The sequence below is a fragment of the Magallana gigas genome, chromosome 8 (genome assembly GCF_963853765.1).
Source record: "Magallana gigas chromosome 8, xbMagGiga1.1, whole genome shotgun sequence".
Lineage (NCBI taxonomy): Eukaryota > Metazoa > Mollusca > Bivalvia > Ostreida > Ostreidae > Magallana > Magallana gigas.
In genome coordinates this window covers 12703497-12731374 of record NC_088860.1, presented here as the reverse complement: position 1 = coordinate 12731374, position 27878 = coordinate 12703497, and the positions used below count along the sequence as shown (strand labels likewise).

The 27878-nt window shown below is 33.0% G+C and overlaps 3 protein-coding genes across 7 annotated transcripts in view; 2 read left to right on the top strand and 1 right to left on the bottom strand.

Moving 5' to 3' along the window:
• The first annotated feature begins 62 nt into the window (after positions 1–62).
• On the top strand, positions 63–5066 carry LOC105322229 (uncharacterized). 2 transcript variants are annotated; one of them, XM_011420824.4, is made up of 4 exons: positions 63–198; positions 1624–1717; positions 2163–2309; positions 3758–5066. In XM_011420824.4, exons 1-4 carry the CDS (start codon positions 178–180, stop codon positions 4027–4029), a joined length of 534 nt encoding a protein of 177 aa, XP_011419126.3. In that variant the 5' UTR covers positions 63–177; the 3' UTR covers positions 4030–5066. The 2 variants fall into 2 exon arrangements, 1 of the variants encoding a protein (XP_011419126.3); XR_010708885.1 differs by lacking the exon at positions 63–198 and adding an exon at positions 294–312.
• LOC105338850 (protection of telomeres protein 1) lies at positions 4877–13562 on the bottom strand. The gene is made up of 12 exons (XM_034471583.2): positions 13400–13562; positions 12946–13085; positions 12343–12483; positions 12089–12196; positions 10675–10748; positions 10211–10346; positions 7987–8491; positions 7011–7173; positions 6266–6292; positions 6096–6166; positions 5501–5595; positions 4877–5087 (listed from the first exon to the last, which is right to left on the bottom strand). Exons 1-12 carry the CDS (start codon positions 13527–13529, stop codon positions 4905–4907), a joined length of 1773 nt encoding a protein of 590 aa, XP_034327474.2. The 5' UTR covers positions 13530–13562; the 3' UTR covers positions 4877–4904.
• A 200-nt stretch (positions 13563–13762) lies between these two features.
• LOC105338849 (inactive ubiquitin carboxyl-terminal hydrolase MINDY-4B) overlaps positions 13763–27878 on the top strand; it is a 16746-nt gene continuing 2630 nt past the window's right edge. Inside the window, exons 1-12 of one of the 4 annotated variants that reach the window (XM_034471584.2) lie at positions 13763–13889; positions 14734–14923; positions 16697–16717; positions 20187–20298; positions 21145–21215; positions 21486–21605; positions 23482–23576; positions 24502–24667; positions 25275–25340; positions 25677–25747; positions 25902–26061; positions 26396–26419. In XM_034471584.2, coding sequence (XP_034327475.2) covers positions 14804–14923; positions 16697–16717; positions 20187–20298; positions 21145–21215; positions 21486–21605; positions 23482–23576; positions 24502–24667; positions 25275–25340; positions 25677–25747; positions 25902–26061; positions 26396–26419 — 1026 coding nt within the window. In that variant the 5' untranslated portion in view covers positions 13763–13889; positions 14734–14803. The remainder of the gene's footprint in view (positions 13890–14733; positions 14924–16696; positions 16718–20186; positions 20299–21144; positions 21216–21485; positions 21606–23481; positions 23577–24501; positions 24668–25274; positions 25341–25676; positions 25748–25901; positions 26062–26395; positions 26420–27878) is intronic. The other 3 variants (XM_034471586.2, XM_066070263.1, XM_034471587.2) reach the window with 3 other exon arrangements.

Here is a 27878-nt window from a genome sequence, read left to right as displayed (position 1 = left end):
AAATTTATGAGTAAATTAAAATAAGACTTAAACACATTACCATATAAGTGCCTATTCAAGTATTTAAGACTACCCAAAAGGAGACATAAGCGAGCGAACATCCTTCTTCCGTAAAACTGAACTACTATAAATCTGTTCTACTTCACAAGCGTCAGATTCACATTGGGATTTGGAAAGATGCAGTGTTTCGCTTTTTTGGTAAGTATACGTAACACTAAGAAGAGCATGTCGATATGATAATTTTTCGTCTTTTGAAATAATTACAGTGTAGCAAGATGGTGGAATAAACAGAATACTACTAGTATTTTTCTGGTTAGATAGTTTTTATTAGTACAACAATTGTTTATTATATATTTCTTTGGGGAAGGGGAGGGTAAAAAGTGCCTAATAGTATGTTACATTGTACTTTAACTTGTAAATTTTATGTTTATTTATTTGCCATTGAAATATCCTATTTACGAGGGTTGTTCGGAAATTATTGAGACAACACGGATATTTCCATTTCTAAGTGACGAATTATGGTGAAAATTGGCATGAACATTGAAGAAACCTTTACAAATAATTAAAGAAAGTAATATTTAAAAAATGTTTAATATTTTGTGTACAACAGTAGATAACAAATCGGTGGTCGGGGTACCCGGCGCAAGCATAAACTCGGAGAATAAGAAAGCTAAAACATCGTTTATCTAAGTGTCTGCAAACTTGCAGCTTATACTAAAAGAAATCAGATTATATATGTCCATTTTGCTATTCATTGTGACTAACTTTTGATCAAGTTTCAAAAGTGTTTGAGTTGAAATACGGATAAAGTACAGATATATTTACCAAGCAATAGGAATTTGAAAACGACGGTATATAGAAATTTGACGTCAAGGCGGCGCAGCAAATATACATCAAATTGATGGAAATATTCTGAAAAAGACCTTTTAATGCCACACAGTTGCTTTAACAAAAACTATACGATGGCAAGGGATAAAGAACTTCAGTTTATCGTCTTTTTTCACTGATTGTTTAGCTAGAATTCAGACAAAGTGACTAAATATCAAGTACTTTTTACACACTAACTGATGTCAACAGTTCTAAAAAATGTACACAGAATCACGGTATGAGACATTTCACAGTAATTTGACCTTTGGTTAGAAATGACCCGATTTTTTCCCACAAAATTCAAGAATGGAGGGAATATGCGAATGTTGACATCTTGAAATGTAAACAAAAGATGAGAAATGAAGAATTAATTCTAATTTCCCTTTGTTTGTTAGGTGTTTAAAACATAGGATCAATAAGAAGCGTTAAAATGACGTTGCGGTAAGTTTGCGGTTGCGCCGGGTCACTGGGCGATGGCAACTTGGTCTGCTTACCAGGAATGATCTAATCACGCTATGGACAATAAATTTTTTACATTGATAAACTCTATCCTTGTGTACGTTTTGGTGAAATTTCAAGGGTTTATCTTTTCCCCCAAGGAAATTAGAGTAAATGTCTCAATAATTTCCGAACAACCCTCGTACACATTTTTTTTTTAGATTTTTATAAAACCATACTAAGTAGTGAAGAAGAAAATTTTTGTCGTTATCGTGAAGTTTGTATTTATTATCACTGGCCCCTGTTCTATTTTTGTAGGCATTGGTGGTTGTTGCCCTTGTTCTGGTGGGTCAAACCGACGCTTGGTGGCTGGTCGGGAGGAATGGAAACAACAACCAATGCCCCAGTAGAGGTACACGGTATTGATGTTCGAGTAAAAAAAAAAGTATTTCGTCTAATCATCGGTTTTATCTTGAATAATTTCTATATTTGAATTTCAATCTTTGACATTGTAGCATTTTTAGTAAAAATCTAGAATTCCAGTAATACAGAGTAGTTTTCTTAATTAGTGGTCTCAAAACGAAATTGTACCAAATCGGTGCGTATTTTTATACCATAATTCAGTGGTTGTCATAGTTCGGGGATAGAATACAACAACACTGAAAAATATTATTATAGTCAAATGCAATCACAATAGTAAAAAACAACCATAAATTATTTTAGACCCCAGTTAATGTTAATGTTGCAAACTTAATTTTGCGAATAATACAAAAGTGTACAAAATACTTTTTTCTTGCTAAATTCACGGTTTTTGGGTTTTATTTATTTGCCATCATAACTTTTTTTTCTATAATAAGAAACGGCCACTCCTTATTACTTCGGCACGACGGACCTATCCTGTATGCACAGAAATATAAGGGGAAAGCGATCTGCGCCATCTAGAGGTACCCTGGAGTGGGTGCATCGATTCATCTACTACAAAGGGTACTACTTCGAGTTCTTCGGTAAGTATAACACTGTCGCTGAAAAGGACGGAAAAGCATATCTCCTAGTCATTTCGAAAGCCAGAGTTGCTGTCATGCAAGCAGAAACCATTCTTATTTTGGGACACTTTATACAAGTGAATAAAAAAATGACAAACTACCGTAAAATTTTGGTGTCTCGTATGCTAGACAGATCTACGAAATCAAGTGTTTATCAAAATAAATAAATATGTAAAGAACTCGTATGGCTTAAGCAATTGCTCATGAATAAACGCATCTTCAAAGCTTTGCCTTTTCCAAGTTCAACTGATACTACAAAAATTGATGAAACCACTGTTCCATTAATATTTCGTAGTGGTTTCATAGTTCCAGTAACTTCTATACTACTATATTAAAATAATAGACTCGAATTATTGGGCTTTAATACGGAGAAATCGGAAAAGTATTGTATTTCGTTTTATATATTTTAAACATCATTGGAACTTGAAGATTACCAATTTTATTTTATTTTTTCCTAATCAAGCTTCGCTAATTAATTATCAACAAAAATTTCTTTAAAAAATCCGGAAATGATCTGGATTTTTTGGATTTTACAATTATGCGCATGCGCATTACATTCTCGCTAAATCACGGGAGGCTCTTTAAGTTTCCACAACATTACATTTGCATGGATGAACTTAAAAACGATATTACAAATACGTGTAAATTTTCATTGAAATTTTGTCATTTATACTGTTCATCAAAGGAAATACGGGGGATTACTCTAACTCAGTGCGTTTAATATGAAAAATCCTGAGAGTTCCGAATGTCATCATGGTGTGTAAATTCGAAGCGAGTAAAAAACGTTGGTAAAAATGTTGAATTGTTCATTAATATGAATTAAATTTTTAGATGAAAGGTATTTACAGCCTCAAAATGGTTTTTTATAAACAATTTAACTGTTACTTTCAATGCATTAATTTACTCTAAAATCGTTTCGGAGCGATTCTGCAATTTTTTGCTACATTACGGGTATATGGGAGGCATTTTAACTGTGGTGAAGACCCACCCGAGACAAAGTTAGATTATTCTAACTAAGCAGAGTGTAGTAAAATTAATAGCATTATTGTAGGCTTAAAGCTTGGTTGTGTAAATGTCAACAATACGGTGTGTCGATGTATCTATTTCGTAAATATCCGATTTCACATGCAATGTCGACACGTGCTCACACACGGGTCAAAGTCTAGTATTTTTTAAAGTATTTTATATTGATATCTCGAATCTTTGAATATCTCGATTCTTGGTCTAATGGCGTTCGTTGTCTTGATTGTACAGTAACTACAAAACGCTTGAACAGATACACACATAAAATGTGACTGAATTTGAATTGAAATATTTCAATAAAATTAATTCGATGTTATATATGCAAAATATCAACAAAACATTTTGTACGAATGATATTAACGCTGTTTTTTTCAAAATGTTCATAGACAACTCGAAGGCGTACATCTCAACACAGACTCTATTCGCAAACGTCTGTCCCGGGGGTCCGGAATCCTCTCCCGCCGGATACAGTGAGCTAGATATCGACTGCATCAAGGGGTGTGCCAGGAACTATCGGTGTCACTTCGGAAGCTACAGTCTCCTGGGCAACAACTGTCACCACTTTACCAATGAAATCTCCCAGGTCCTCTGTACTAGTGGACAGAGTTGTCCCGCCTGGTGCCTCGATGACTGTAACCACGCGGTGGAGAGAAATTAACTTACTGTCTATAATGATAACACAGGATGAAAGCATGCGATTATCAAATCATCATATTTCTGACTCGTGGTTTAGTCAATTTTGAGAATAAAATTAAGTATTAATAATATTGATGTTCTCATGCGACGACCACCCTCCCCCCTCGGAAGAATTCCCATAGTACGAAAATTACGAAAATAGGTAGCGCATTGCTTTTGTCACTCACGAAATAATATTCTCCCTCTTTGTTAATGACTGTGAACTACATTTGATTTGTACATCTTCAGAATTCATTTTTCTTTATAATGCTGCTGACGGTCACAGAAAACTACTTGGCCCTTGTGATATACTTCACTTACATAAGTACTTGACAGAGACACACTTTTTCACGAGGAAGTTCTTATCGAAATCTGATACACCAAAACAGACGTATCTAAAGATTATTTGTATTTGTTTTTTTATGACTACTTGGTGTTTTTTTTTTCACAAACCACAAAATTGTTTTCCCCAAGCTTTGCTAAATTATGGCTGCGAAACATTTGTTGTTGTTTTTTTGTAAGGTTCAAATTTTCTTGCAATGAGTGGCCATACTGACCTTATATATTGTCCAAATTTAAACAGTTATGGGAAATGGGGAGGGGGGGGGGGGTCGCTGGTTTGAGCCCCATTGCGATCACTTGTGTTCTATATACACGGGTCTTCATTCTTCATTAAATTTGCTTGTTAAGTGTTCCGTTGAAGATATTTCATTTTTCGATTTTCAAAAGTAAAGTTCAATTTTAAAAAAAACAGGACACCTGATATGAATTTTCTGTATATAAAACCAAAGCCAGTGTACATGAAATATAAAGAAAAAACTCTTTTAAGGTATTTTTTTAAATAATTTTTTTAAATTCTTAAACTAAACACGTGTCAAATATTTGGTAGCGGACTCCACCGAGCGTTCTATAAGATTTCACACAGCATTCGAACCAGGGACCAGAGGGGGTAGAGATCGCCCCGAGGCCCTTCTTGACCAAATTACACAGCACCGACTCTGTGAACATTTCTACTGGAGTGATGTCTTGGAAAAATGTCACCTGATAAAAAAAATAAGGATATTGCATTAAATGCTATCGTACAAACAGCGACTTTAAAACCACTGACACTGCTCACGTACAATAACTTAAATTATGTTAGCATTGACATATACTAAAATATTTTACTTCCAAAATTTGTTTCACGTTTTAGATGCACAGAACATGTACATGTATGTTGAAGTACATGTGTATCAATAAAGTCATTTTTTAAATAGTTTGTTCTTTTTAAAGCCCATGGTTTTTTTTCCTTAAGTTATTTTTCAATTATTTTATGGACACGAAAGCAAAATAAACTGGTCTCCATGGGAAGGAATAATTATATTGTATAGCCAGACAGCATTTAAGCATACAATGTATGCAGTTTGAATTTAACCATTGTCAGAAAATGCTGGTACATGTATACATATGCTTACTGCATCTCTCCTCCAAACATTTGCGACTAATTCCCCTGTACTGTCACTCAACAGAAATCTCATCATAAAGATATACTCCATTTCACATTGTGAATCTGAAATACACAAAGGCATATCTATTCTGTACATTTTCTATTCTTTTCTACACCTTTTGAACAATCAATTTTACTTTTTCTTTTTTTTCTGTGCAGGTTTCAATACTTTCTGTGCTAATATTTCTGTAGTAATACAAAACGACAGATTTTATTTTAACTTAGTTATAATTTGATTTTTCATTTAAATTTTTCCCCAACATATACTGCGAAACATTAGATACTCAGTTTTCGAAATAAATCTATCGAAAAGACAAAGAGGTGGTCAGTACATGGAATCGGTCCATGCAAATATTCTCAACCTTCCTTAATTAAAGTTTACAATTTAACCTACATGTATATGAAGTAACATTTTGTAAAACTCTTTGTTTTGGGTGGAATTTTAATGTAAACTAAAGTGGTCACTTCTCCACCCTCATTTAACAAAACTTGAGCTCATGACAAAGTAAAACCTGAGAATTATGTATCAACAAAGGTCAAAACAAGATTTGAAGAATTTGTACCTTTGCTACATTCTGGACAGAAGTAATGATTTATATGTCTGCTGCTTCGGCTGATCTTCAGGTCTTTTGCACTAAAAAATAAATACATGTATGCATAGCTATGATGAAAACAACTACTATACTTTTGAAGAAAAAAATTTCATATTTGACGAAACTTAGAAAAAACTTACATATTTTTATTGTTAGGGACATCACACCTGCATAAAAAAATACATTTACTAGTAGCTATATTAACTTGGAATTGTACAGTATTTGGTATTTGCATAAGTCATGACAGAATGCTAGAAAGGTCCAACAGGTGGAAGAATACCGGGGATAATGGAGGCTGTATTCCATTACCAAATTGACACAAGAACGAAAAAGAATTCATTCATCAGCAAGGTCAAAAAAATCATTTATCTGAAGTTGTAAAGCAAAGAACTTATTTTTCACAAACCATAAAGGAGTAATTTATGATTACAGATTACATTATTTCAAATATAAAGTAATACTGTGGAATCATTAAAATTCGTGGTGGCTCAATTTTCGTGGAATTCGTGGGTAGCCCTCTCCAACGAATTTAAATCCTCGATGAAAACAATTTTAGAAAGAGTTATCTTTGTTACTGAAACAGTAGGCAACGCATCCATGAAATTACATGCCCACGAATGAGCCAAAAAGTCATAATCCACGAGAATTGGCCCCCATGAATTTAAATGATTCCACAGTAATTTATTCAGAAGAAAATAAATGGAAATACATGTTCATGTATATACGGGTATTTATAAAATGCAATATTAATGACAAGAAAAATTTAGAACGTACTTGTACTAATGAATATACATGAAAGACTTATAGTTCAATTAGAGTTTTTAATTTCACCATGTTTGCATATTGAATAATTTTTCACAGATATAAAGCAGAGTAATATCTTACAAATGGTCGCATTCCGTGCAGTAAAGTTTACAGATGTCAGATGGTTGACTAAACCTTGGGAAATACTCCAACACTCTAGCGAGAATCCGGAATTTGTACGGAACTTTATGAGTCAGTACATCCTTTATCTTTGTGCACTGAACATGGGGGTGGTTCAAAACAACTACAAAATCAACAATTACAGAGTCCTTACCGTTCATAATGGCTTTTTTAATTCTGTTATTTATACATATTTTCATACACATATTCTTTACATTGTATTTCAAATCTATTAGATCGTGTTTAGGGTTACCCAAAAAGACTTGCAAGCATATATTTTTGATTGGGAAAACAAATAAATGTAGTTATCTCTCATTGTGTGCATAAGTGCTATATAATATTAAAGGGATATGGTCACGATTTTGATCAAATTTTATTTTTCTGTTTTTATTATTTACCATGCTTTAGGAATGCATTTCTAATGATCAAATGAAATTTGGGTGCCAGTTGATGAGTTTTAAGCAAGATACAGGGCTCATAATTCTTCATGTAAACAAGGCTCGTGCCCTGTTTTTGTTTACATCGGTTCAATATACCAGAAAAAAAATCTTTTTCAAGCTAATTTGTCTATCTTCTTATTCGTTTTAAGCATAAATAAACAGTTACTAACGATTAATACACTCATTTGAGGTCTTAAACTGGAATTTTCACTTCAACATTCAAAATGTAAACAAAAGCTTTCTTTACATAATAAAGAATTGTAAGCTCTTTAACTTGCTTATAACTCAACAAATGACAATCAAATTTTGGTTGCCTATCAAAAATGCCTTATTGAAGCATTGTAAACATTAAAATCGAAAATATAATTTTTGACCAAAATCGTGACCATGCCCCTTTAAAGCTACATGTACATATTTGATGTTCATGGTGGGGTTGTTTAAGTGTTTTCATTTATACTAGTACATGTATCTGAACTACCCGTGCCTGACACACTCACCTGTTGATGTTTGAAGCATACACCTTGCAATAGTCTGAGACATTTGTGAATCTGATTGGTCGGTTTCCTCATGTGGTCTACTCTTATGAGATTGTGATTGGCTAGGCAGGTCACATGACACCTCCATCTCCACTTCCTGTGAAGTGAATCTTTCTTTACTGCTATTATAACAAGATAAGTCTACTGAGGGTTGACTAAAAGAAATATCACTTTCTGGACTTGCACAGTTTCTGGAATGCTCTAACACTCTACATTCTTCTTCATTTGAAGAAGTTGATGTTATTTCAGCTGTCCTTCTTCTTACTTCCTCTGATACTTTCTCAAGTCTTTCTTTGAGTGTCTTTAATCCCACAAAGTCATTGTTTATTAGGTGCACCCCTCTTCCATAGGCTGTGCCGCGATGTATGACGAGCTCAATCATGGGTAATTCTGACAATTCTGGGCGGGTGTCAGCAGAATGAAACTTGGCAGCATGGAGGTTGTTTAACTTTATATACTGTCCTGGCTATGAAAAGGAAACAAATTTTAAATACATGTATTTATTTTCTTCACAGTTCATATATAAACACTTTCCAATTTTTGACTGAACATGCTATATAAACAAGAGGCCCATGGGCCACATTGCTCACCTCAGCAACATAGGTACGATAAAATCAGTTTAATGGAGTCATATGGAAACTATCTGGACAATGAAGGTTACATGTAGATCCTGTATAAATAAAAGTCTTCTTTTTTTCCCTGGATATTCTTATGTTTATAATCAAGTCCCTTTTCTACTATGATGATTTTATATCTATATCACCTGTTGAGCATTGCAGTTCTCAAAAAGATTGTAAACAATTGTTTATATATGGGATATAAACCTACTTCATCAAACAATTGTATAAACCTACATCAAGCATCAAACAATTGTAAAATTGGAATCCCATTGGGCCCCACCCAACTCCTCAAGATTCTGATTTGAAAGAATTTAAATCTACATTATCTGAGGTTGCTTTCAGTAAAGTTACAGCTTATCTTAGCAAGTGGTTTTTGGAAAAGATATTTTAAAAAAAAAATTCTATCTATATTCATATGTATATTTTAACCCCCCCCCCCCATGTTGTGACCCCATTCTACCCGGGGTTCATGATTTGAACAAACTTGAATCTACCCTACCTGAGGATACTCCCAAACAAGTTTCTGCTTTCCTGGCTGATTAGTTTTTGAGAAGATGATTTTTAAAGATTTACACTTTATATTCCTTTGAACATGTAAAAGTTCAACCCCCCATTGTGGCCCCACCTCAACCCCACGGAACATGATTTGAACAAACTTGAATCTTCACAATCTGAGGATGCATCCACACAAGTTTCAGCTTTTCTGGCCAAATGGATTATGAGAAGAAGATTTTAAAAGATTTACACTATATATTCCTATGTAAAAGGTCAACCCGCGATTGTGGCCCCACCCTAACCCTGGGGGTCATGGTTTTCACAACTTAAAATTTACACTACCTGAGGATGCTTACACACAAGTTTCAGCTTTCTCGCTGATTGGTTTTTGAGAAGATTTTGAAAGATTTACTCTATATATATATTCTATATAAAACTTCGACCCCCAGAGTGGCCTCACCTTACCCCAAAGGATCATGATTTTCACAACTTTGAATCTACACTACCTGATGATACTTCCATACAAGTTTCAGCTTTCCTGGCTGATTAGTTTCTGAGAAGAAGATTTTTAAAGATTAACTCAATATATTACTACGTAAAACTTCGCCCCCCCCCCCCCATTGTGGCCCCACCCTACCCCCGGGGGGTCATGATTTTAACAACCTTGAATCTACACTATCTGAGGATGCTTCCACAAAACTTTCAGCTTTCCTGGCCAAATGGTTTTGAAAAGATTTTTTTTAAATATTAGCAAATTTTCAATAAATCCTAATTAACTCCCCTTGAAAAAGAGTGCCGCCCTTCATTTTCGCAAATTTGAATCCCCTTTACCTAATGATGCTTTGTGCCAAGTTTGGTTAAAATTGGCTAAGTGGTTCTGGAGAAGAAGTCGAAAATGTAAAAAGTTTACAGACAGACCGATGGAAGGACAGACGGACAGACGAACAGACAGACGGACGCCGGACAAAAAGTGATCAGAAAGCTCACTTGAGCTTTCAGCTCAGGTGAGCTAAAAACTGAATCATTAAAGACATGCTGTTCCTTTGATGATTTTTAACACATTCCATTACTTTGATGTTTTTTCCTGTTGTGTAATGATCATCATACAGGGCTACATCTAGGGCCAGGTTCCCTGCCACATCCAGCAGATCCTGTCTCTTATCCACAACCAAATCAGCCGCTGAGATGTCAAACTCTCGCACAGGGCTGCAGCAGCAAGAATTAATGTGGTGGTTAGGAACAATATTATCACATTTCCAAATATTTAACCATAGGCTGTTTCTTTTAGATTTCAAGGAAGATTTTTAGAGCATAAATATCTTTTTTTTCACAATTTCAAATACATGTACCATTATTATGCTGTTTTTTTTTCTTTCTTTTAAAAAAATGAAGGTTTTGAGAGTCCAATTATTATCAAACATTTTAAAGGAAAGTTCTTATCAAATTCTCAATTTTTTGTGTTGATCTGCTTATCCCAATCATTTTGATATTTGAATAGCCGTTTAAAACTACACATCAATGACTTAACACTTACTTCATTGGCTTTGTTCCATCCCAGACTCGTAACAGAAAACCAACATTCTCCTCTAATACACAAGTTGCTATAACCTGTTGACCAATGGAAACCAATCCTTTAAAGTTTTATGCATCATTAATGTACATTGCCAACAGAGTGCCTGCACAAGAATTTCACTCCAAATGTTCTTGGTCTAAGACATAATTAACAATATCAGGAGCAAAAAGAAAACATGATATTCACTTTACATGAATACTTAATTTATTCAAGTCATTTGACTCTGCACAAGAAATTTTGAATTGAAAAATTCATAAAGGGAAGATTCCCTTAATAGACATGTATTCCACATCACAATACATACATCATCTTCGCTAGCCAAGGGTTTTCGGTCCACTTTGCTCCCTATAAACCCTTGGCGGATTTCATTGCGAAAACTCGGTGACGAGCTCCGTTTTATGATTGGCTGCAGCTGCGAGTAGCTGATCCAATCGCAGTGCTTGTAAATATAAACTTTAAAAGAAAACACAGGAGTGATCTTTGGTAAATCATTCGGTGCTTTTAACAAATTGAGACACAAGTTCTCTAATACAGTGCCTCGCCAGCGATGGTCTAACCAGATCGCTTAAAAAACCTATATATTTTACTGGGATTGAACATAGTTCTACACATTTGTCAAGGCTCGCGTGATAGCATGGGAAGTAAATATGGCGAATGTAGACGCTGCCCATCCCGTTAGTATATACGTTCCTGCTTATGGTTATTGCTTTTTTAAAAAGGTTTAATGAGATTTATTTTATTTTATTTCTTTACGACAACGATACCTGGTTTAATGACATGAAAGCTTTGATATAAATCGCGACTTTTTCACTCCTGGTACAGGTCCATACAAAACACTATGAATAAAACATTCCATGCTTTCCCTAGTTTATAACTTAATTCGTATTTAATAGCATCCTTAATTATGTTCCGATATTCGGTAGTCAACATGTTTTCAAGTTGTATTAAGCCGTAGTGTGTATATAACACGTTGTTTAATTCGATTAAAATGTAAATATGCAAGGGGCGCAACTCAAGTTGCTCGCTAGATAGCGCCACCACATCACCGAGTTTTCGCAATGAAATCCGCCAAGGGTTTATGGGGAGCAAAGTGGACCGAAAACCCTTGGCTAGCGAAGATGTACATACATATATATATATATATATATATATATGTAGTAAAAAAGTTTCTATCAATCCAAATACGGTAAGAGGAGTTGTGTGTTTGGTTGATAGTTTTTTTCAATTCTTTTAATAAAAAATTGTAAAAAAGTGAAATAACAAACAAGAAACGAAACTTGACACAGAATTTTTTATTACATGAGTAGCTGATACTACCGGTAAATATTACACAAATAACATTAATTTGAAAAAGAAAATAATTCTTTATACATACCTGACAGTAAACATCATAATATTGTTGGGGAACCATGTCTGCAAAGCAGGTCTTGTTTGGCTGTTGAAGGTCGTCACGAGAGGCCACCCATTCCCGTAGTTCTTTAACCTATCAAAACGTTATACCAATTCATGTACTGAATTATGAAATTTATCATCTATAATAACACATGATCTAGAACTAGAACTGCATGCTGTAAAGCCTAATGTTGAATGCTATCCTTAGCATCATCATGATATGTAGTGTAACCAAACCCTGTTTATGTCAGCTTCAGTAAAGGTGAAGTTTGAACTTGATGACACTGGTCTGGTTGGAGATTCCCCATCTTCATCAAAGGCAAGCCAGGAAAACCCCGGTCCACTCTGTCCCTGTAAGTCTCCATGAAACTGGGTGATCTGTATATCAGACAGAAAATTGCTTGGTCTTATTTGTTTATATCCAAGAACTGTCAATTAAACCATACATTCAATCTGTTACTGAAGAATGCACTCCAGTGTTTTAATCTAAATATTTCAAGCTTTCTTGCCTTCATTAATGATCATTTCAGAAAAATATATTTTTATTTTATTTTTATTGTATTACTTTAACAGTAACTTGATCCAAAGGGTTAGATTAGTCTTGTTACTAGGCACGGATTATCAGATCAAACGAAAAGCCTAGTGTCTTATTTGATCTGATGATCCACGCCTTGTAACTCAACATGCTAATTTAAAATACAGACGGTTATTTAATTTGTACTAAATGTACTTCTGAATCATCAGTTTTAGAGAATCTGGAAAACTAGTGTAGATCACTCTTTATCAAGGAAGGAATAATGATGGTTTTTTTTAATAAAACTAGATATATCCAATTTTTACCTTTAGTCGATGTAGCCTGACAATCTTTCCAACATCCAGGAATGGTAATTTATCCTTTTCTCGATGGAACAAGAGGCACTTGAGCTTTTGATCATTTTCGTGAAGAGAAGGACCAATAATACTCAGCACCATACTGAAGTCTGTGGAAAGCAAACCCCCAAATAAGAAGAGCTATTCCCTTGTATTGTCAGTGATAGTAGTTAATGTACATTTATTTAAGTTTACAATACAAAATATGATTTAGAAACTAGAGTATATATATATAGATGTACTTCAACATGGCAACGTGCCAGATGGGTCAAATGACCCTTTATGCGATCAAATGTTTGAATATATTTCAACCAATAACTAGGATTATTATTATAAACCCAATAATGGAATTATTATCCATTACATATACATTACCAGATTACATAAAAATACATTTCATCAACCAAAAAAAAACACCACTTACCCGATCCTCTGGTCTTTGTAGGTGGTCTGGCGAATTTGACGACACCAAACACATTAACCGTTGTATTAGCCTGCAATTCATTGAGCTTTAGGTATTTGTATTCAGTTGTTTTTGTGCTTTTCTCTGTCATTGCTTCTGGATTTCTTCTTTTACCATCAAAGATGGCGCCAAAATTTGTTTTTGTTTGTATATCGATCCCGAGTGGTTTTTTTTTTTTTAATGTGATTTGTTGAGATAAGTTTCATGCTATTTGACAAAAGAAATAATTGATTCAATAATTATTGTTTTCTATGCTAGACAAATTAAAAATAATAAAATAACTAACACAGACATTTTCTGATTAATTTTCTTTTCATAAACTCCAGTAACTCGATAAAATCCGAGAAGTCCCGAACACGTTAAAAAGAGCGTCTTTGACAACAACTTTAACGTGCCCATGAAATGACCTAGGGAAATATGTTATAATACGTGCACTAGGAAGAAGACTAAGGTATGGCTTGTTTCTCATACACCATGCGATGACTGGCATAACTATTATCACTTTTAATTTGATTTGATGTGTCTTAATTGTGTATTCCCCGTTCAATCTCTATGTCCAGTCGCATTCACTACCGCATGTTCATACAAACCAATGAAATTACATTATTGAAAGGCCTGTGATGTAGAGTTAACGGTCTTTAACTAAGTGATAACACATCATATGTAGATACACCGCAATATTTAGCAAACGTTCAAGAAAAAATAAAATGATTAGTACAACAGTCAACAGCTGTGCAAGTCACAGATATGCATGCACAAGAGTGCAGTATACTATTTACTGTATCCTTTCTATCACGTGCACTTTCTACAAAGCAAAAGGGGGGGGGGGTGATGCTGATGGGGAATGAATAAGAAACTCAAATGATTTTTATCTCATTTTCTCAGTGTGACCACTAAATATTTTTTTGTAGGTTTAATTTAAATTGTCATTTGAAAACTAATAGTGTAATGTGTAATACATAATTTGTCCTATTTAATGACACAGATAAGAGGAGCTGATTATAACAAACTCTTGAAAATCTGCAATAACAAAAGGGTCAACTTTGATGATTAAAAAAAAAGGTCAAACCAATTGATGTATTAATTTAAAGTTACACATGAAATGTAGAAGTTCATGCATTGAAACAATTTGATGATTAACAATCAGTTTCTCTATCATATATTTAACCAAGAAATTTTAATGAGTAAAAATATATCTATCATTGATACCTGCAAGCTATTTTTTCACACACTCAAATGGTTATGCGTATGATTTTAATTAATTTTATATATATCGAAATATTATAATTTTCCAGCAAAAATATATCATGCCTTAGAGACAAAAATAAAGAGAAATCAAAGCCAAGAATCTGAGTGCTGTGAGAAATGTCAGCCTCAGACACCATGAAGAGTATGGGGCTGACATCGCCGGGGGCGGAGAGAGAGAAGCTTAACAAACTGCTGAAGATCTTCGATGACAAAGGGATCAACCTGGAGGATTCAAAAGTAGGTCAAATGACTCAAATCAATAGATACATTTTGTTAAAGATGCATGTTTAAAAACTTAACAATCAGCTCTAACTTGTATTTCACAGATGTATTCATGAATCTTAAAATTGTCTTAATTACTGTTTAAGGGAAAACTCTCCCCATCATATGTACAAGTTCATGTGTAGAAGGAGGACATTGTTTTAGTGCCTCTCTCCCTAGGTCCATTTCAATTCCCACTCAGGCACCAAGAAAAACTGTTACATATATAGATCTGTTTACAACATGAATTTGAAGATTGTATGGATTACCAGTAGGTTGCTATCCAAGTGTTCAATATTTTTTTTTATAATTAGAGAGATCAATGATTATGAATATTGCAGGTTTGACTGAGAACTGCATGAGTACCATCAAAATAATTAGTCACTGTAGGCTCAGATCTCAGTCTTTGTTCAAAATCTGAATAAAATTCCACTCAAATATATTAAGCCATATAGTTTCTCTTTAGTTCAGATTCAATGCATTGTGTATTTTTTTATGACAAACATGCAGTCGATGCATTTGAACATGCATGCATGCATGCATGGTCCTTTTCTAGTTTATAATGTGTGTCAGCAGGATCTAGACTGATATTTTTATTGCTACAGTAACTTCATTGTCTGAAAAATAAATAAATCATTTTAACAATAGAAATCCTGACAATAGGAGAAATTGATGAGCTTTACAAGGGAATTGATGTAAACTTAATGTTTGCATAGTGTAATTGTTTTTAACCTCTGAATTTTTTATATTAGAATTGTTCAGCAGTTCATTGTAAAATGGATATAATGTACTAGAATAATTTTTTTTTTATCATTTGATCACTTTTAGATATTTAAAAGCAATGTACCCTTAAATTCATTGTGTTCTTTACAAGTATAATAGATGATTTATGCTAGCAAGTGAGTGTGACAATTTTTTATTTCAATGATAAAACTTATGTATGCAGATTGACAGTAAAATTGGTTTATATATGTTATTTATATAAGCACTGATGATAAAAAATAATGATAAGCAATAGATAAAATAAAAAAAAATTCATGAAGGAATAATTAAACAGATTGATAATTTTTCTTACAGGTAAAACTTAATTCAAGGAACTTTATTTTTATCATTTAAATATCCACATAGTTTAACAGCTATATATGCCAATTTAATTTAAATGCACTTTTATCAAAATAAGGTTCGAAAAGACTTGTATCGATAGAGGGCTTAAAAGATTTAAATGCATGTCCTTTGTACATTAGATATTGAAAATTTTCAGCTAAATCTTGTCTAAAACTACAACAATTATACTTTCCATATTTGGTGTGTAAGTATCGTTAGGGGGGAAGTGGACATCAATAACTCAATACATGAACCCCATCCTTTCTAGCCCCAGGGCCAAAAAAGTTTAAGGAAAAAACTGAAAAAATCGATGCAAGGGTTGTAGGGGTGTGTGGGTTATTGATCAGTATTTCTTTTTAATCTAATTTAATTGCAGGAAACCTAGCAGACAAACTCAGTAAATGATTATATCACTGTATATATAACCCCGTGAATCTTATAAAGCAACATATGTTACTCTATCAGCTTATTTGGCATTATCCCATATACCACAAATTGCCAATTTTGTTGAACGTTACAGCATATATTAGTGCTCAGGTGACTTCTAAGGACGTTGTATATGCATTTTTGCACTGTATGAAGAATATAGCTATACCTTAGATTTATTGGAAATAAAATGAATTGATATGTATGCAAATGTTTTAGCCTCCTCGAGACCTGAACTATGTATGTATTATTATGTCTTTGATTGGTTTAATTTTTTATCTGTATTATGATTAACATCACAAGTCTTTTTATTGCTTGTCACATTATTCTCTTAATATATCTTAAAAGGAAAGTCTAAAAAGTCACTTTTAAATCACAAATCATGCATTTAGTAATTTAACATTTTATAATTTATGTAGTAAGTATAAAGAACCAGATCATACACACTTCTTGTTGTATATAAGTTTTTATTCACTTCTGTTTCACAAAAAAAAAAATCACAGAATTCTCTAGATGTTAACAAGTGCATCTTTGATCAAATCTTTATTCACTCTCTAACAATTACCATCCTCTTAAACTTCCGTCGTAAGTAAAATAATATTATGTGTATTGTATAACTTAATTACATGTATAACTATATAGGGAAAACTCTCGTACTTTTATAATGTATACAGCAAAATTTTTAAAACAAAGAAATATATTTATATATTTATATATATTTTCATGGACATATACTTGTGATTCAGAATGGGACTCTTGAAAAACAACGTAACTTTGATTGTACAATGTATGTGTCTTAATTTCAAGGAATTGGGCATCAAACCCATGGTCAGTATCGCATAGGTTTTTTCTTTCTCGTTCTTATAAATAATAAGTATTCCCAATCTAGAAATGATAGAGCCAATATCTTTATTTTTTGAAAGTACATGTGCACGTATGTTATTTATCATTTTATGAAAACATGAATGTATGTACATGCATTGATTAATAAATGCATCATACGAATTGGCATAAACGTGATTGGTGAGATTATCTTCATGAAAGTGCGAAGGAAACTGTTAGAATATGATATGAATTATTCATGAGAACGAAATAAAATCAGCTAGTTGACCCAGGGTCAATGAGCATGTGTGAGAAAATGAGGAAAATTATTACATACAATATTTCGACAATACAGATCTGCAATGTCATTCTCCGGACTAACTTTGAAACACCCGTGTATAAAGTCTAGGAAATTGAATAAAACGGTCTTCATTAATGGATAAAACAACGGCCGTCGATTGACGTGTATTTTATTTCCTAAGACATTGGTTAAACAGTTGTTGGGGCGAATTTGGATTTATTTTTCACAAACTTTTTGAAATGTGAGTTGGTTGGTCCTCAAAATGAAATGATCACTGAGTAAAAAAAAATGGAACATTTCTTATATATTTGTCCACGCATATAACAGAAAACGTAGGAGTGTTTTTCGGGGGGGGGGGGGGGGGGTTCTGTACAAAATCTACCACACATTCTACAACAAACCAAATCATTCTCAAGAGGCATTGATTCCTAATAAAAAGCCCGGAACTGAGTAATACGACCTTGTAGTTTTGACTCTTCAGATTAGAAGGTAATAAAATATTGCTATCAGGAACCTGCTTTGATTTTATTCCAACTTCTGTAGAATTCGCTTCATATTACCGTGAATCAAGAGTACTCAACTGACGACAGATATCAACAAATCAATGGCTTCCCTGCTTCCTCGCAAGTCGATCAGAATAAAGGTGGCACTTTAAGCCCCCGAACCGCAGCTTTTATATTTAGTGTTTCATTGTCCGATTTGTACCAGAAACTGTTTAGTATAATAAATGATACATCCAAAATGATTGTGATTGCGATTTTTAGCCTCACCCCGTTTTGCTTATCTATTCCATAAAATTTGTGATGATGTATTGTCATCTCACTGTAATTTGCATTTTTTGGTTCATCTCATATCTTTCAACAGTGCTGTTCAACAAAGTAAAAAAAAAATCTTTGGTATCTCATTTCGGGCACTTGTCTCCTATCTTGTTTCACGCTTGAGATAACTTTTAACACCAAATGTTGAAATCATTTTACTGATAACCTATATGCTATAATATAATATAGCGATACACATTTAAAAAAAAGTCCCATGGGTCACATACCCGTTAGTTCATATTGAGAACAATGTCATGGCCCAAATGTATTTCTACACCATAACTAGCGTTGCTATATGAAATACAATACTATTGCATGTTTAAATGCTAAATATTAATATTGTATAATATCTATTTAAAAATTGTCCAAGAGAGTTCCTTTCATTCAGCAGAATAAGTATGAATAAATATGAAGCATCTTTATACTAGCTTTTAAAGGCGTCTTGCTATTTTCTTCTAAAGAATTTTCTATAAATATTTTTGAAATTGGACTCTGGACACCCCTACACAACCGGGACCTTTATTGGATATCTTGCGTAATATGCAACAATATGGCTAAACTTTAGCATTCTGTATACTACTCCTACATGTACACGGCCCTTACGTCTATATCATATTTTACAAATTATGGTTTTTTATGTTCTTCAGTAGAAGAGCGAAATTAGATGATTACATACACTGATTTTAAATTATTTCAATGTATACGATTTGAAAAGTTGTTTCAGTTATTACATTCATGTTATGAAGATATAGCAAATGCATTGCTATCTGTTTTTAATTGTTCGTGTATTTCAAAAAAGAAAGCATTATCACTTTTGTCTTTTTTTTGTTATTATGATATTGGGTATACATTTGTATATCGATAGAATACATTTCCACATTGATTGATCAGATTCTTTAGCAGGAACTTCTTTCACGATCAACGTGTGAAACATAAATATTACAGTAAATGGTTTTTAATTCCAATTTGTAAATTATCAGCAAAGAGCACTTTAGTAGAAGAAATTGATACTTGCAACTGTGTTACTATTTGAGAAGGTAGTATTATATGCCATAACAAGGAATTTCTAACTTTTATTACAAAAATCAGACCAAATGAAATGTTTTACACAAAACATAAGATTATTAGAAAATATGCCCCATCTATCTCTCAGAATAAGTGCACCGTATTCTTTAGTGTGTTTTGAGAGAGAGAGAGAGAGAGAGAGAGAGAGAGAGAGAGAGAGAGAGAGAGAGAGAGAGAGAGAGAGAGAGAGAGAGAGAGATCACAAATCAATATCATCTAAAGCTGTACCAATAGTTTGATACAATTTCGTATTAATGAATTAATTGTACCAATATACGGTAACATGAGCACGACAATGAGAAGTCCTGAACTATTCAGGAGTAGAACTCCGTTTTGATCGAGGTATGCAATAAAGTGATCGATATTATACAGAATTTCTACACCCTCATATCACGGATGTTCATATAATAATCAAATAAGTTATAACCAAATACAACGATTCTCCATTATAAACATGATAAGTATCATTACATTAAGGAAAGTTGCAAATTGATTTGTTAAAACAAAAGTTAAACTTTTTCTGAACGTTTTGGGGAACTACTCGTGTACAGAATGCATGTGTAAGTTATACATGTATATATATAAATGTAAAAATATAACTTATTTCTAGATATAAGAATTTTGAGAATTGCAGGGAATGTACTTTGTATTTGTGATTGACTTAATTCTTGAATTTTGTTGAAATGAATTTCTCGTTTAACAGAGGCGCGTGCGTTTTAACGGCCCTTCAGCTGATGGTGACGGTGATCCAAAACTGACCCAGAGGGTGAAAACCTTTTACGTGGAATCCTGGCCAGAACTAAGACTCAACAAAGGTGAGAGAGAGAGAGAGAGAGAGAGAGAGAGAGAGAGAGAGAGAGAGAGAGAGATGTGCAATAAATTACATAATTACAAATACAATAAAATTCTGTTCAGCTCAGCGAAAAAATGTGAATGAAACCACTTCGAAATTACGCAGGACAACAAGAGTAAATATCTGTTGTTGACTTCCATTTTCTGCTTGAGTGTTTTATGATCTACTCTATCGACTGATTTATTTGTTTTCTACATTAAAAACATCAGGTTTGTTTCGAACAGTAATAAAAATTGAATTTTGAATAGCGAAACACATTTAACACCCAATATACATCGATTGAAAATTGCCAAAAGCTAAAAGTTTATACATTTGTGAGAGATGGTCGGGAAATTTTATCAATACTACAGTCTATATAATTTTCATTACAATTTCAATTTGAGCAATTGATAGAAAGACATTGATAAGTCGGAATTGCGCTTTCTCACATTCTAGGTCTTAATTTGTATTGGATTTTTTTGTTCAATATTGGAAGTGTATTAGTCCACGTCAGAGGGACCGAACTTGATGAATCCCCAAGGCATTCTATTAAAGCCGTAGGAGAATATTGTATTCATATTGTTTTATTTTTCAAAGTGTCGCAGTTGCGTTAACATTTTAAAATATCGGATGACTCTTTTGCGAAGTTGTTGATCAAAATGTGTAGGAATCTGCGCAATTCATAGATTGGTATCGGAAATATTACATGAAAAATTCTTGTCTCATCAGCAATAGAAATAAAGGACACAAATTGTTCATGAATTTTTCGTCGTTTTGAGGATTTATGTTATAACAGAAATGACTGAGATTTCGTTGATTTTGCCCCCAGATGGGACTGTAATGCGGCCTAGGTCAGGAAGGAACTTAGGGGGAACCCCCATCACTGAGAATACGGCAACGGTAAGAATATTTTTTTATCTCTCATCTCTGTGGAAATTTGCATTCAGTATAGCCACAAAATAATTACGAATTTCTTAAACTATATATTTATTTTTTTCTTCAAAAGCATGAATAAATGTACCTGTAGATAGATTAAGAATATGGACTGCTTTCGGTGCATTTTTAAAAATAGTTACATAATTTTCCTCTGTTGTTTGTTTGAGTGGTTTTATGTTAGGATTTTTTCTATGACATTTTTTGGATAAAATTTTAATTTGTCTTCCTGGCTAGCTGGTGCGAGAGATTGTCCATGGTTCCACAGTCCACTCTTTCTGCCGGGAATGGAGGAAGTCCTCATTCATTTTCCAGGACTCCACCAGTCCCTACCCCTGGGGATTGCAAACACAGAGGGTGAGCAAGAATACTGCTAGTTATCCTACAGATTCTGTACATGTACTACCGCGTATACAAATAAGTACACTTGATTTTTTCTGTCTCTTTGACCATGCACGTGATAGATAATCAAAGCGATCTGTTAATGGAAAACTTTCCACATGCTCATTTTTCATTTATTCTTATAAATTATAAAATGATAGTTAAATGTTGCTCCGGCTGGCACACTATGAATGCCTTTCGAACTTTTCACTGGCAAACATTGTTCAAATCCCCCTTCCTCCTTCTTCAAATGGTGACGGAAGTCAAAAGTTTTTAGAAACCACATGACATATAAGCTTTTCGTCTATACATTTTGAATACCGTAGATCATATATTATCGAAAAGGGAAAAAAAGAAGATAAATGGAGAGGAGGAAAAAAAGTTCTCTCACGCCATCACAAAATGTGATTATTCAGCAGAAGATCCCAAGCTCAGTCGTGCTCGAATAACTCTCCGAGTAAATAAAATCTCTGCTGATCCATGCTGATCATTAGCTGATCAATAATAAGACAACTTGTGCACAATTGTTATAAATGGACGTTAATTTTTCCCATTATCAAGTATTTTAAGGAATACCATAAAGACTCATTCTGTTAAATTTTAATGTCGTTAGCTAAAATCAACTAGCAATATAAATATAAAACAAGAACGGAACGCAAATTATGCTGGGTTTTTTTCTGCTGCTTTTAATAAAATCTCTTGAGGGGCCGTGTAATTTTACAGACATAAAATGGTGTGCTTGTAATTTTATCCACCCTTTTATTGCAAGATGTCTTTTTCTTTTACGTCATGACCGAAAAAATAACACAATCATTTCCCAAAATAAGTCTAAGAAGCTCTTGTGCAAGGCAATTATGATATAAAACATGCTTTTTATTTCTTCCAAGTCCAACGCCTGTACCTCTCGTATATATACTAATAGCAGATCGCTTGAATATTATAATTATAGCGAATATATAATTTTATAATTGACACGTGATACAAGTTGCATGAAAATTAAAGAATCTGAATTTTTTAATCAGATGCATAATTTTGAAGTCGAATTTCCTCGCCAATTAAGTAGTATTACTTTTCGTTACATGTACGTGTCTGGCGTGATTAACTGGTAATTTGGTTTCACTTTATTAGAGGAAAATTGTAGAAAGGAACGACCTCAAATAATACTCTTTCATCAAACAAATTTTGTATTTTGAAAATATCAATGTTATAAAATGTATTCTAGAAAAATAATATCTATTTGTTGCACTCTGAGAAATTTTGGTGACTTCATATTTGCACGAACATTTGCGTAATGAAAAATATTTTATTGGGCAAAAACGTACTAAAATTTTGGACTTAATTTCCATAATTTCATAAAGGGACTATACCTCTAAAGCTCATAGAATCTCTTCGCCAGATACTATATCTTTACTCTCCCCGGAAGTTTCGGCTCTTTATTGAGAACCGCTCACCAAACATTTATGTCAAAAACTACCAGACGTTATCCCAATGGATCCCAATGAATTCCTATGGCCAGTAGAAAGGGCAAACATTCATTTTTACAAAATGAATGGTAATTTTAATTCAACAATCCAAAAAAATATCATAAATGACCATAAATGCAAAACTGTCTTCTTTGCAATATAAGTACAGTTTTTACATAAAATCAACCAAATGTGTATACATGTTTTTAAATTTATGATGTTTTGGATTGTTGAACCAAATTACTATTGATTTTGTTCAAATGTATTTTTGTCCTTTCCGATGCCCATAGATTCCTGATATATATAAACTTCAGTTTATATTTTCTGTTCATCTTCTTATTTCTGAAAGTGTCAATTTAATTAACAATATACGGTATTTCTTTTTCCAGTGCGGATCACGTGGTCTAATTTTGGCAGTCCAGGCTTTTGTTATCAAACAACTGATATTTGATAGAGAATATGTATCCAACATTCTTGCTCAAAAGTATGTATACTCATGTATATATTATGTACTTACTTTAAATATAATTAATTAAGCCTTTATCGTTCTCTTTGACTGATTAGCGCTATCATGAATTGCATTCAGTACCAAACTTTTATTGTATTAATTATCATTATTTATTTGAATATATTAAATGACAAGACGCAAGATAGTTACATATGAGAACTTTTTTAATTAATTAAATTGTGTTGCTAACGTTTGGCTGCATGGTCATTGCATTCGATGAACAGATTCTCGGCCCATAATAAAGCATTGTGCAATAAGTATTTTGTAGGTTTTAAAAAAAATGTGAAGGACTAAATACTCCTGTGTTTGACGATCAAACGGCTATTGCTCTGTAATTCATTTCAGAAATAGAATGCTATGTAAAAGATCACAAGGATATGCTCTTAATTGATCATAAATCAATTCATATACATTGCTAACGTTTGGCTGCATTGCATTCGATGAACAGGTTCTCGGCCCATAATGAAGCATTGGGCAACAAGTATTTCGTAGGTTTTAAAAAGAAGGGCTTCTCATCAAATCTGATCACCCACCAACCACTGAGGTTCATTACAAAATAAATTCATCTTAATATTCTCCATATTATCTAGAAAATCTATTAACATGGGTTTGAAGTTATGCAAATAATGTAATAGTAACCTTCTTTAAAAAAGAGCTTTATATAAAGATGTTGGAAAGATTTGAAATTTCAAAAATAAAATATATGAAAATTTTCTTTACTAAACATCAGTTTTTGGCGAAAAAACATATTTAAATTTTTAAGGTAGACTGATGGGTAACCTCCTTACATGTGTTTGTATAAATATTGATTAAATGTACATGTAGTAGAGAAAAAAACCCCGCTTTGATGTGGATATTATCATCATTCAATCAATAAATGACAATTCTATTATCTTTTAAGTGCTCTTAAGCCCACCGAGTTTGAGCGGAAGCGAGCTTTGATAAGCGCCGTCTGTGAGATTCTGTGGAAGGCAGGGGACGGTAAGCGATGCTGCGTCTGTCTCTTGCAGGACAAGAGGAGTTATCCCCAGGACCACAGACTGAGGGACGATGACGTCACAGAATTTGTAAGATTACTCACAGACAGTGAAACAACTGCTCCATTGTATAAATCATAAAATATTTGTAAAAATTGAATTGAAATGCAAAAATTGCGGCACAGGATTCGCATGTTCACTGCTAGACTGTGAAACAGCTAGTCTCCAAATCATAAAATATTTATAATAGACAAATGCGAAATTATAATGTACTAGTAAATATGCAATTTATAATTCGAATCATTTTTATACATAGAACTGATCTTGGCACTGTTCGGCAATATATATTAACTTGCAAAAAAAAAATGTACTACTTGAATAAAACTTGCCATAAGAATTGATCAAATTTGAAATGTATTACTACAGGGAATACTTTGGAGAGTAGTTTTCAAAAACAAGTCAGTATCAGTGGGATAAAAATCATAATTTCAGTTAAACACTTGGTCGCCTTGTTGTTTTAGACATAACTTTTTTTGCAACTATTTTCAATGTGACACTTCACGAACTCTAAAGTTTAAATAAAGCTTAATGCATGTACAATTACACTTGCATTACAAATGGAGTCCATGAGCGAGAAATATTTAGTATTCACGCCCCTTATTTTTCGTTCTTGCACTTGCATGCTCTTCTGTTGTAGGTTGTCTTGTTTGAGTTTAAAAAATTTACAGACCTCACCACGTTTATGAGAAGAAACATTGAGGAGGTATGCACAGCTTAACACTCTATATGGGTTTTTTTGTGTTTTTTGTTTTTGTGTATTGTCACACGAGTAAATCTTGTTCTGTGACTGCTGCCAAGAGAAAATGAAATTTGCACAAAATTGTACGATTTCTTCAGAGACAAGTTTGTTGCAAAAGGAAGTCTTAAGTTGAACTTTTTCCTTTAGGCTACTGAATTATTTGTGATGTAATTGTTTATCTATAATTTTGATAACAAACCAGCCTTGTTAACAGGGTACTCTTCCTAAAGATTCACTCTGGCTTGTAAAATTTGCTACGTTAATTCAACTAATACCTCTTTATTGTTATATTTTCTTTAGTTCACATCAGACAAAAGCCCTGGATGTATATTGTTCTTGTATAGCTTAGTCCTATCTGCTTCCGTCTTTAAGTGAGTATATTTGATGAATTTCATGACTTTCAAGCCAGTATTGATTCAATAGTTATATGTTCTTTGTATATTATATAGCTGTTACATATAGTTTATTTTACTTTTATTCTAAGTACATATATAATATTGTTGAGTTTTAATTTTTGGATCATAGGTTGAAAGAAGAAATGTTGATTACCAATGAAACAACTTACAAGCTTTTGAGTGATAGAGAAGAATGCAATCAGGCCCTTTACAGCTTGATCATCACTGGACATGCGTGTCACTACATGCACAACGGAAACCTTGTCTACAGCTCAAATGGAAACCTTTTGGTAGGAAATAACACAATTTAAAATATTTCATGTTTGTCAATGGTTGGAATAACAGTTTGTTCTGGTATAATTTTTAGTATAAACGTTTGCAATTAGAGATAGTTTTTACTATAATATTCTCATTATTTGATATTGAATTAGGAGCATTTTAACCAGTGGTTGCTATTATCTTAATAAACTGTATTTCAACCAAAGAAATGTGAGCTTTAGATCTACATTAAAAATATATACTCTATAATAAATCCCTGTAAACAAAGCTCCAAGATGTTAAGTACATTGTAATTGGTGGTGTCTGTGAATATGACATAAACTTGTGTCATGCGCCACATTTTAGGATGATGTTGAACCTGAAGAACTTGTAAGTATTGTAACAAAACAAATCATTTTTATCAGTTTTACAGTTTTATCATGCAGGATTTGCTCGCGTGGTCACATGAGCATTAAGCGAGTTCTCTTCAAACCTCCGACTTTCCCTCTATAGACTGTTATGTAGAATATCTGCCATTTCTGTGTGGTAGCTTGTGGTGCCTAATTTTGCAAACACAGAAAATTGCGTTTCTAGCTGATAACTGTATAACCAGTTTATTTTCTTTAACATTTTTGTTGTTTGCAGAGGTACGTGTAATACGTTTGTGAGCTCAGCCTATCATAATCAATGCTGAAGACACCTAATAACAATGATATTAACAGAAGACCATTAATTCTTAAAAATTGTTTGAAAAAAGGTGTTAAAGGCCCTCTTGTGCACACTTTTATTAAAATTTATGGACTTTGAGAAAATTAAACCACATAAAGGTCCACAGTATTGGTTTATTTAATTCTGTTTCAACATAGGGTATATTAAAATTTTAAAATGTTCCAAGGCAAAAAGTACTAATGAATAAAAAATCGCCTTAACTTACTTAATTTGGAAATATATATGCCCCATAAAATACAGAAAACGTAATCATGTTTTAATCTAATGTCTAAAGTAATTGAAATAATTACATATTATGATATAAACCTTTGACAGATTTTAATCTTTCTGGTTTGTGTCAAACAGTGTCAATCACTATAATAACAACCTGAAAATATTATGAATCGGCTTGCAGTATAAAGGGCCTCATTAACGATACGTTTTTAACAATCAAGTTTCGAATCAGGTGAAAGCCATCTTTGATCATTTTTTGCAGTGATTTTTTTATGGGTAAGGTATGTTTTTTGGGAAACATAAACTAATGCAAATGATTTACAGCTTCTATCGCAACTTCTTTCTATTATACTCCATTGGTTACTTTTGTATATAAATGTATGGGATCCGCTTAACATGAACAGATATTCTTAACAATTGGGATTCATTAAATTAAAATGGAGTTTTAACAAAAAAGTGAGATACTTTAATAAGCTGAATTTGGTTTCGTATCAAAAGAAATCAGATGGTTCTATGTTGTTGGGTTTTTTTTTCATTTAAGAAATCAATATTGATAAATTTTATCATAATTGATTAGGACATTCCATTTAATGAATTCAACTGGTGATGTTAATACTTTTATTTGTGGTCTCAGATATCACTATATTGTGCACTTTTTTGAGTAGTTAGTAGGGATTACTGATAGAGAAAATAAGTTATACTATCTCTGGTAATATTAGCGAATATAATTATAGTCCACATATAGATGAAAAGCACGAACTTGTGTCGAAATGCGCAAGATTTTGAGTGGTATCTCACTTTTTTGCAAAAAACATGTACGATCGTCCTTAATTATTAACAATAGTGGCCATTTCATCAATTGTAGTAACATAACCTAAATCCCTAAAAAATAAACAAACCTAGTATT

Bases quoted from the DNA above. Each gene is read 5' to 3' on its own strand.
- LOC105338850 (XM_034471583.2), bottom strand. From the start codon at position 13,529: ATGACAGAGAAAAGCACAAAAACAACTGAATACAAATACCTAAAGCTC. The intron at 10,749-12,088 runs GTATGTATAAAG...ATTGGTCAACAG, and splicing joins ATTATGATGTTTACTGTCAG to GTTATAGCAACTTGTGTATT. The intron at 6,167-6,265 runs GTAAGTTTTTTC...TTTATTTTTTAG, and splicing joins GTCCCTAACAATAAAAATAT to TGCAAAAGACCTGAAGATCA.
- LOC105322229 (XM_011420824.4), top strand. From the start codon at position 178: ATGCAGTGTTTCGCTTTTTTG. The intron at 1,718-2,162 runs GTACACGGTATT...TTCTATAATAAG, and splicing joins CAACCAATGCCCCAGTAGAG to AAACGGCCACTCCTTATTAC. The intron at 2,310-3,757 runs GTAAGTATAACA...AAATGTTCATAG, and splicing joins GTACTACTTCGAGTTCTTCG to ACAACTCGAAGGCGTACATC.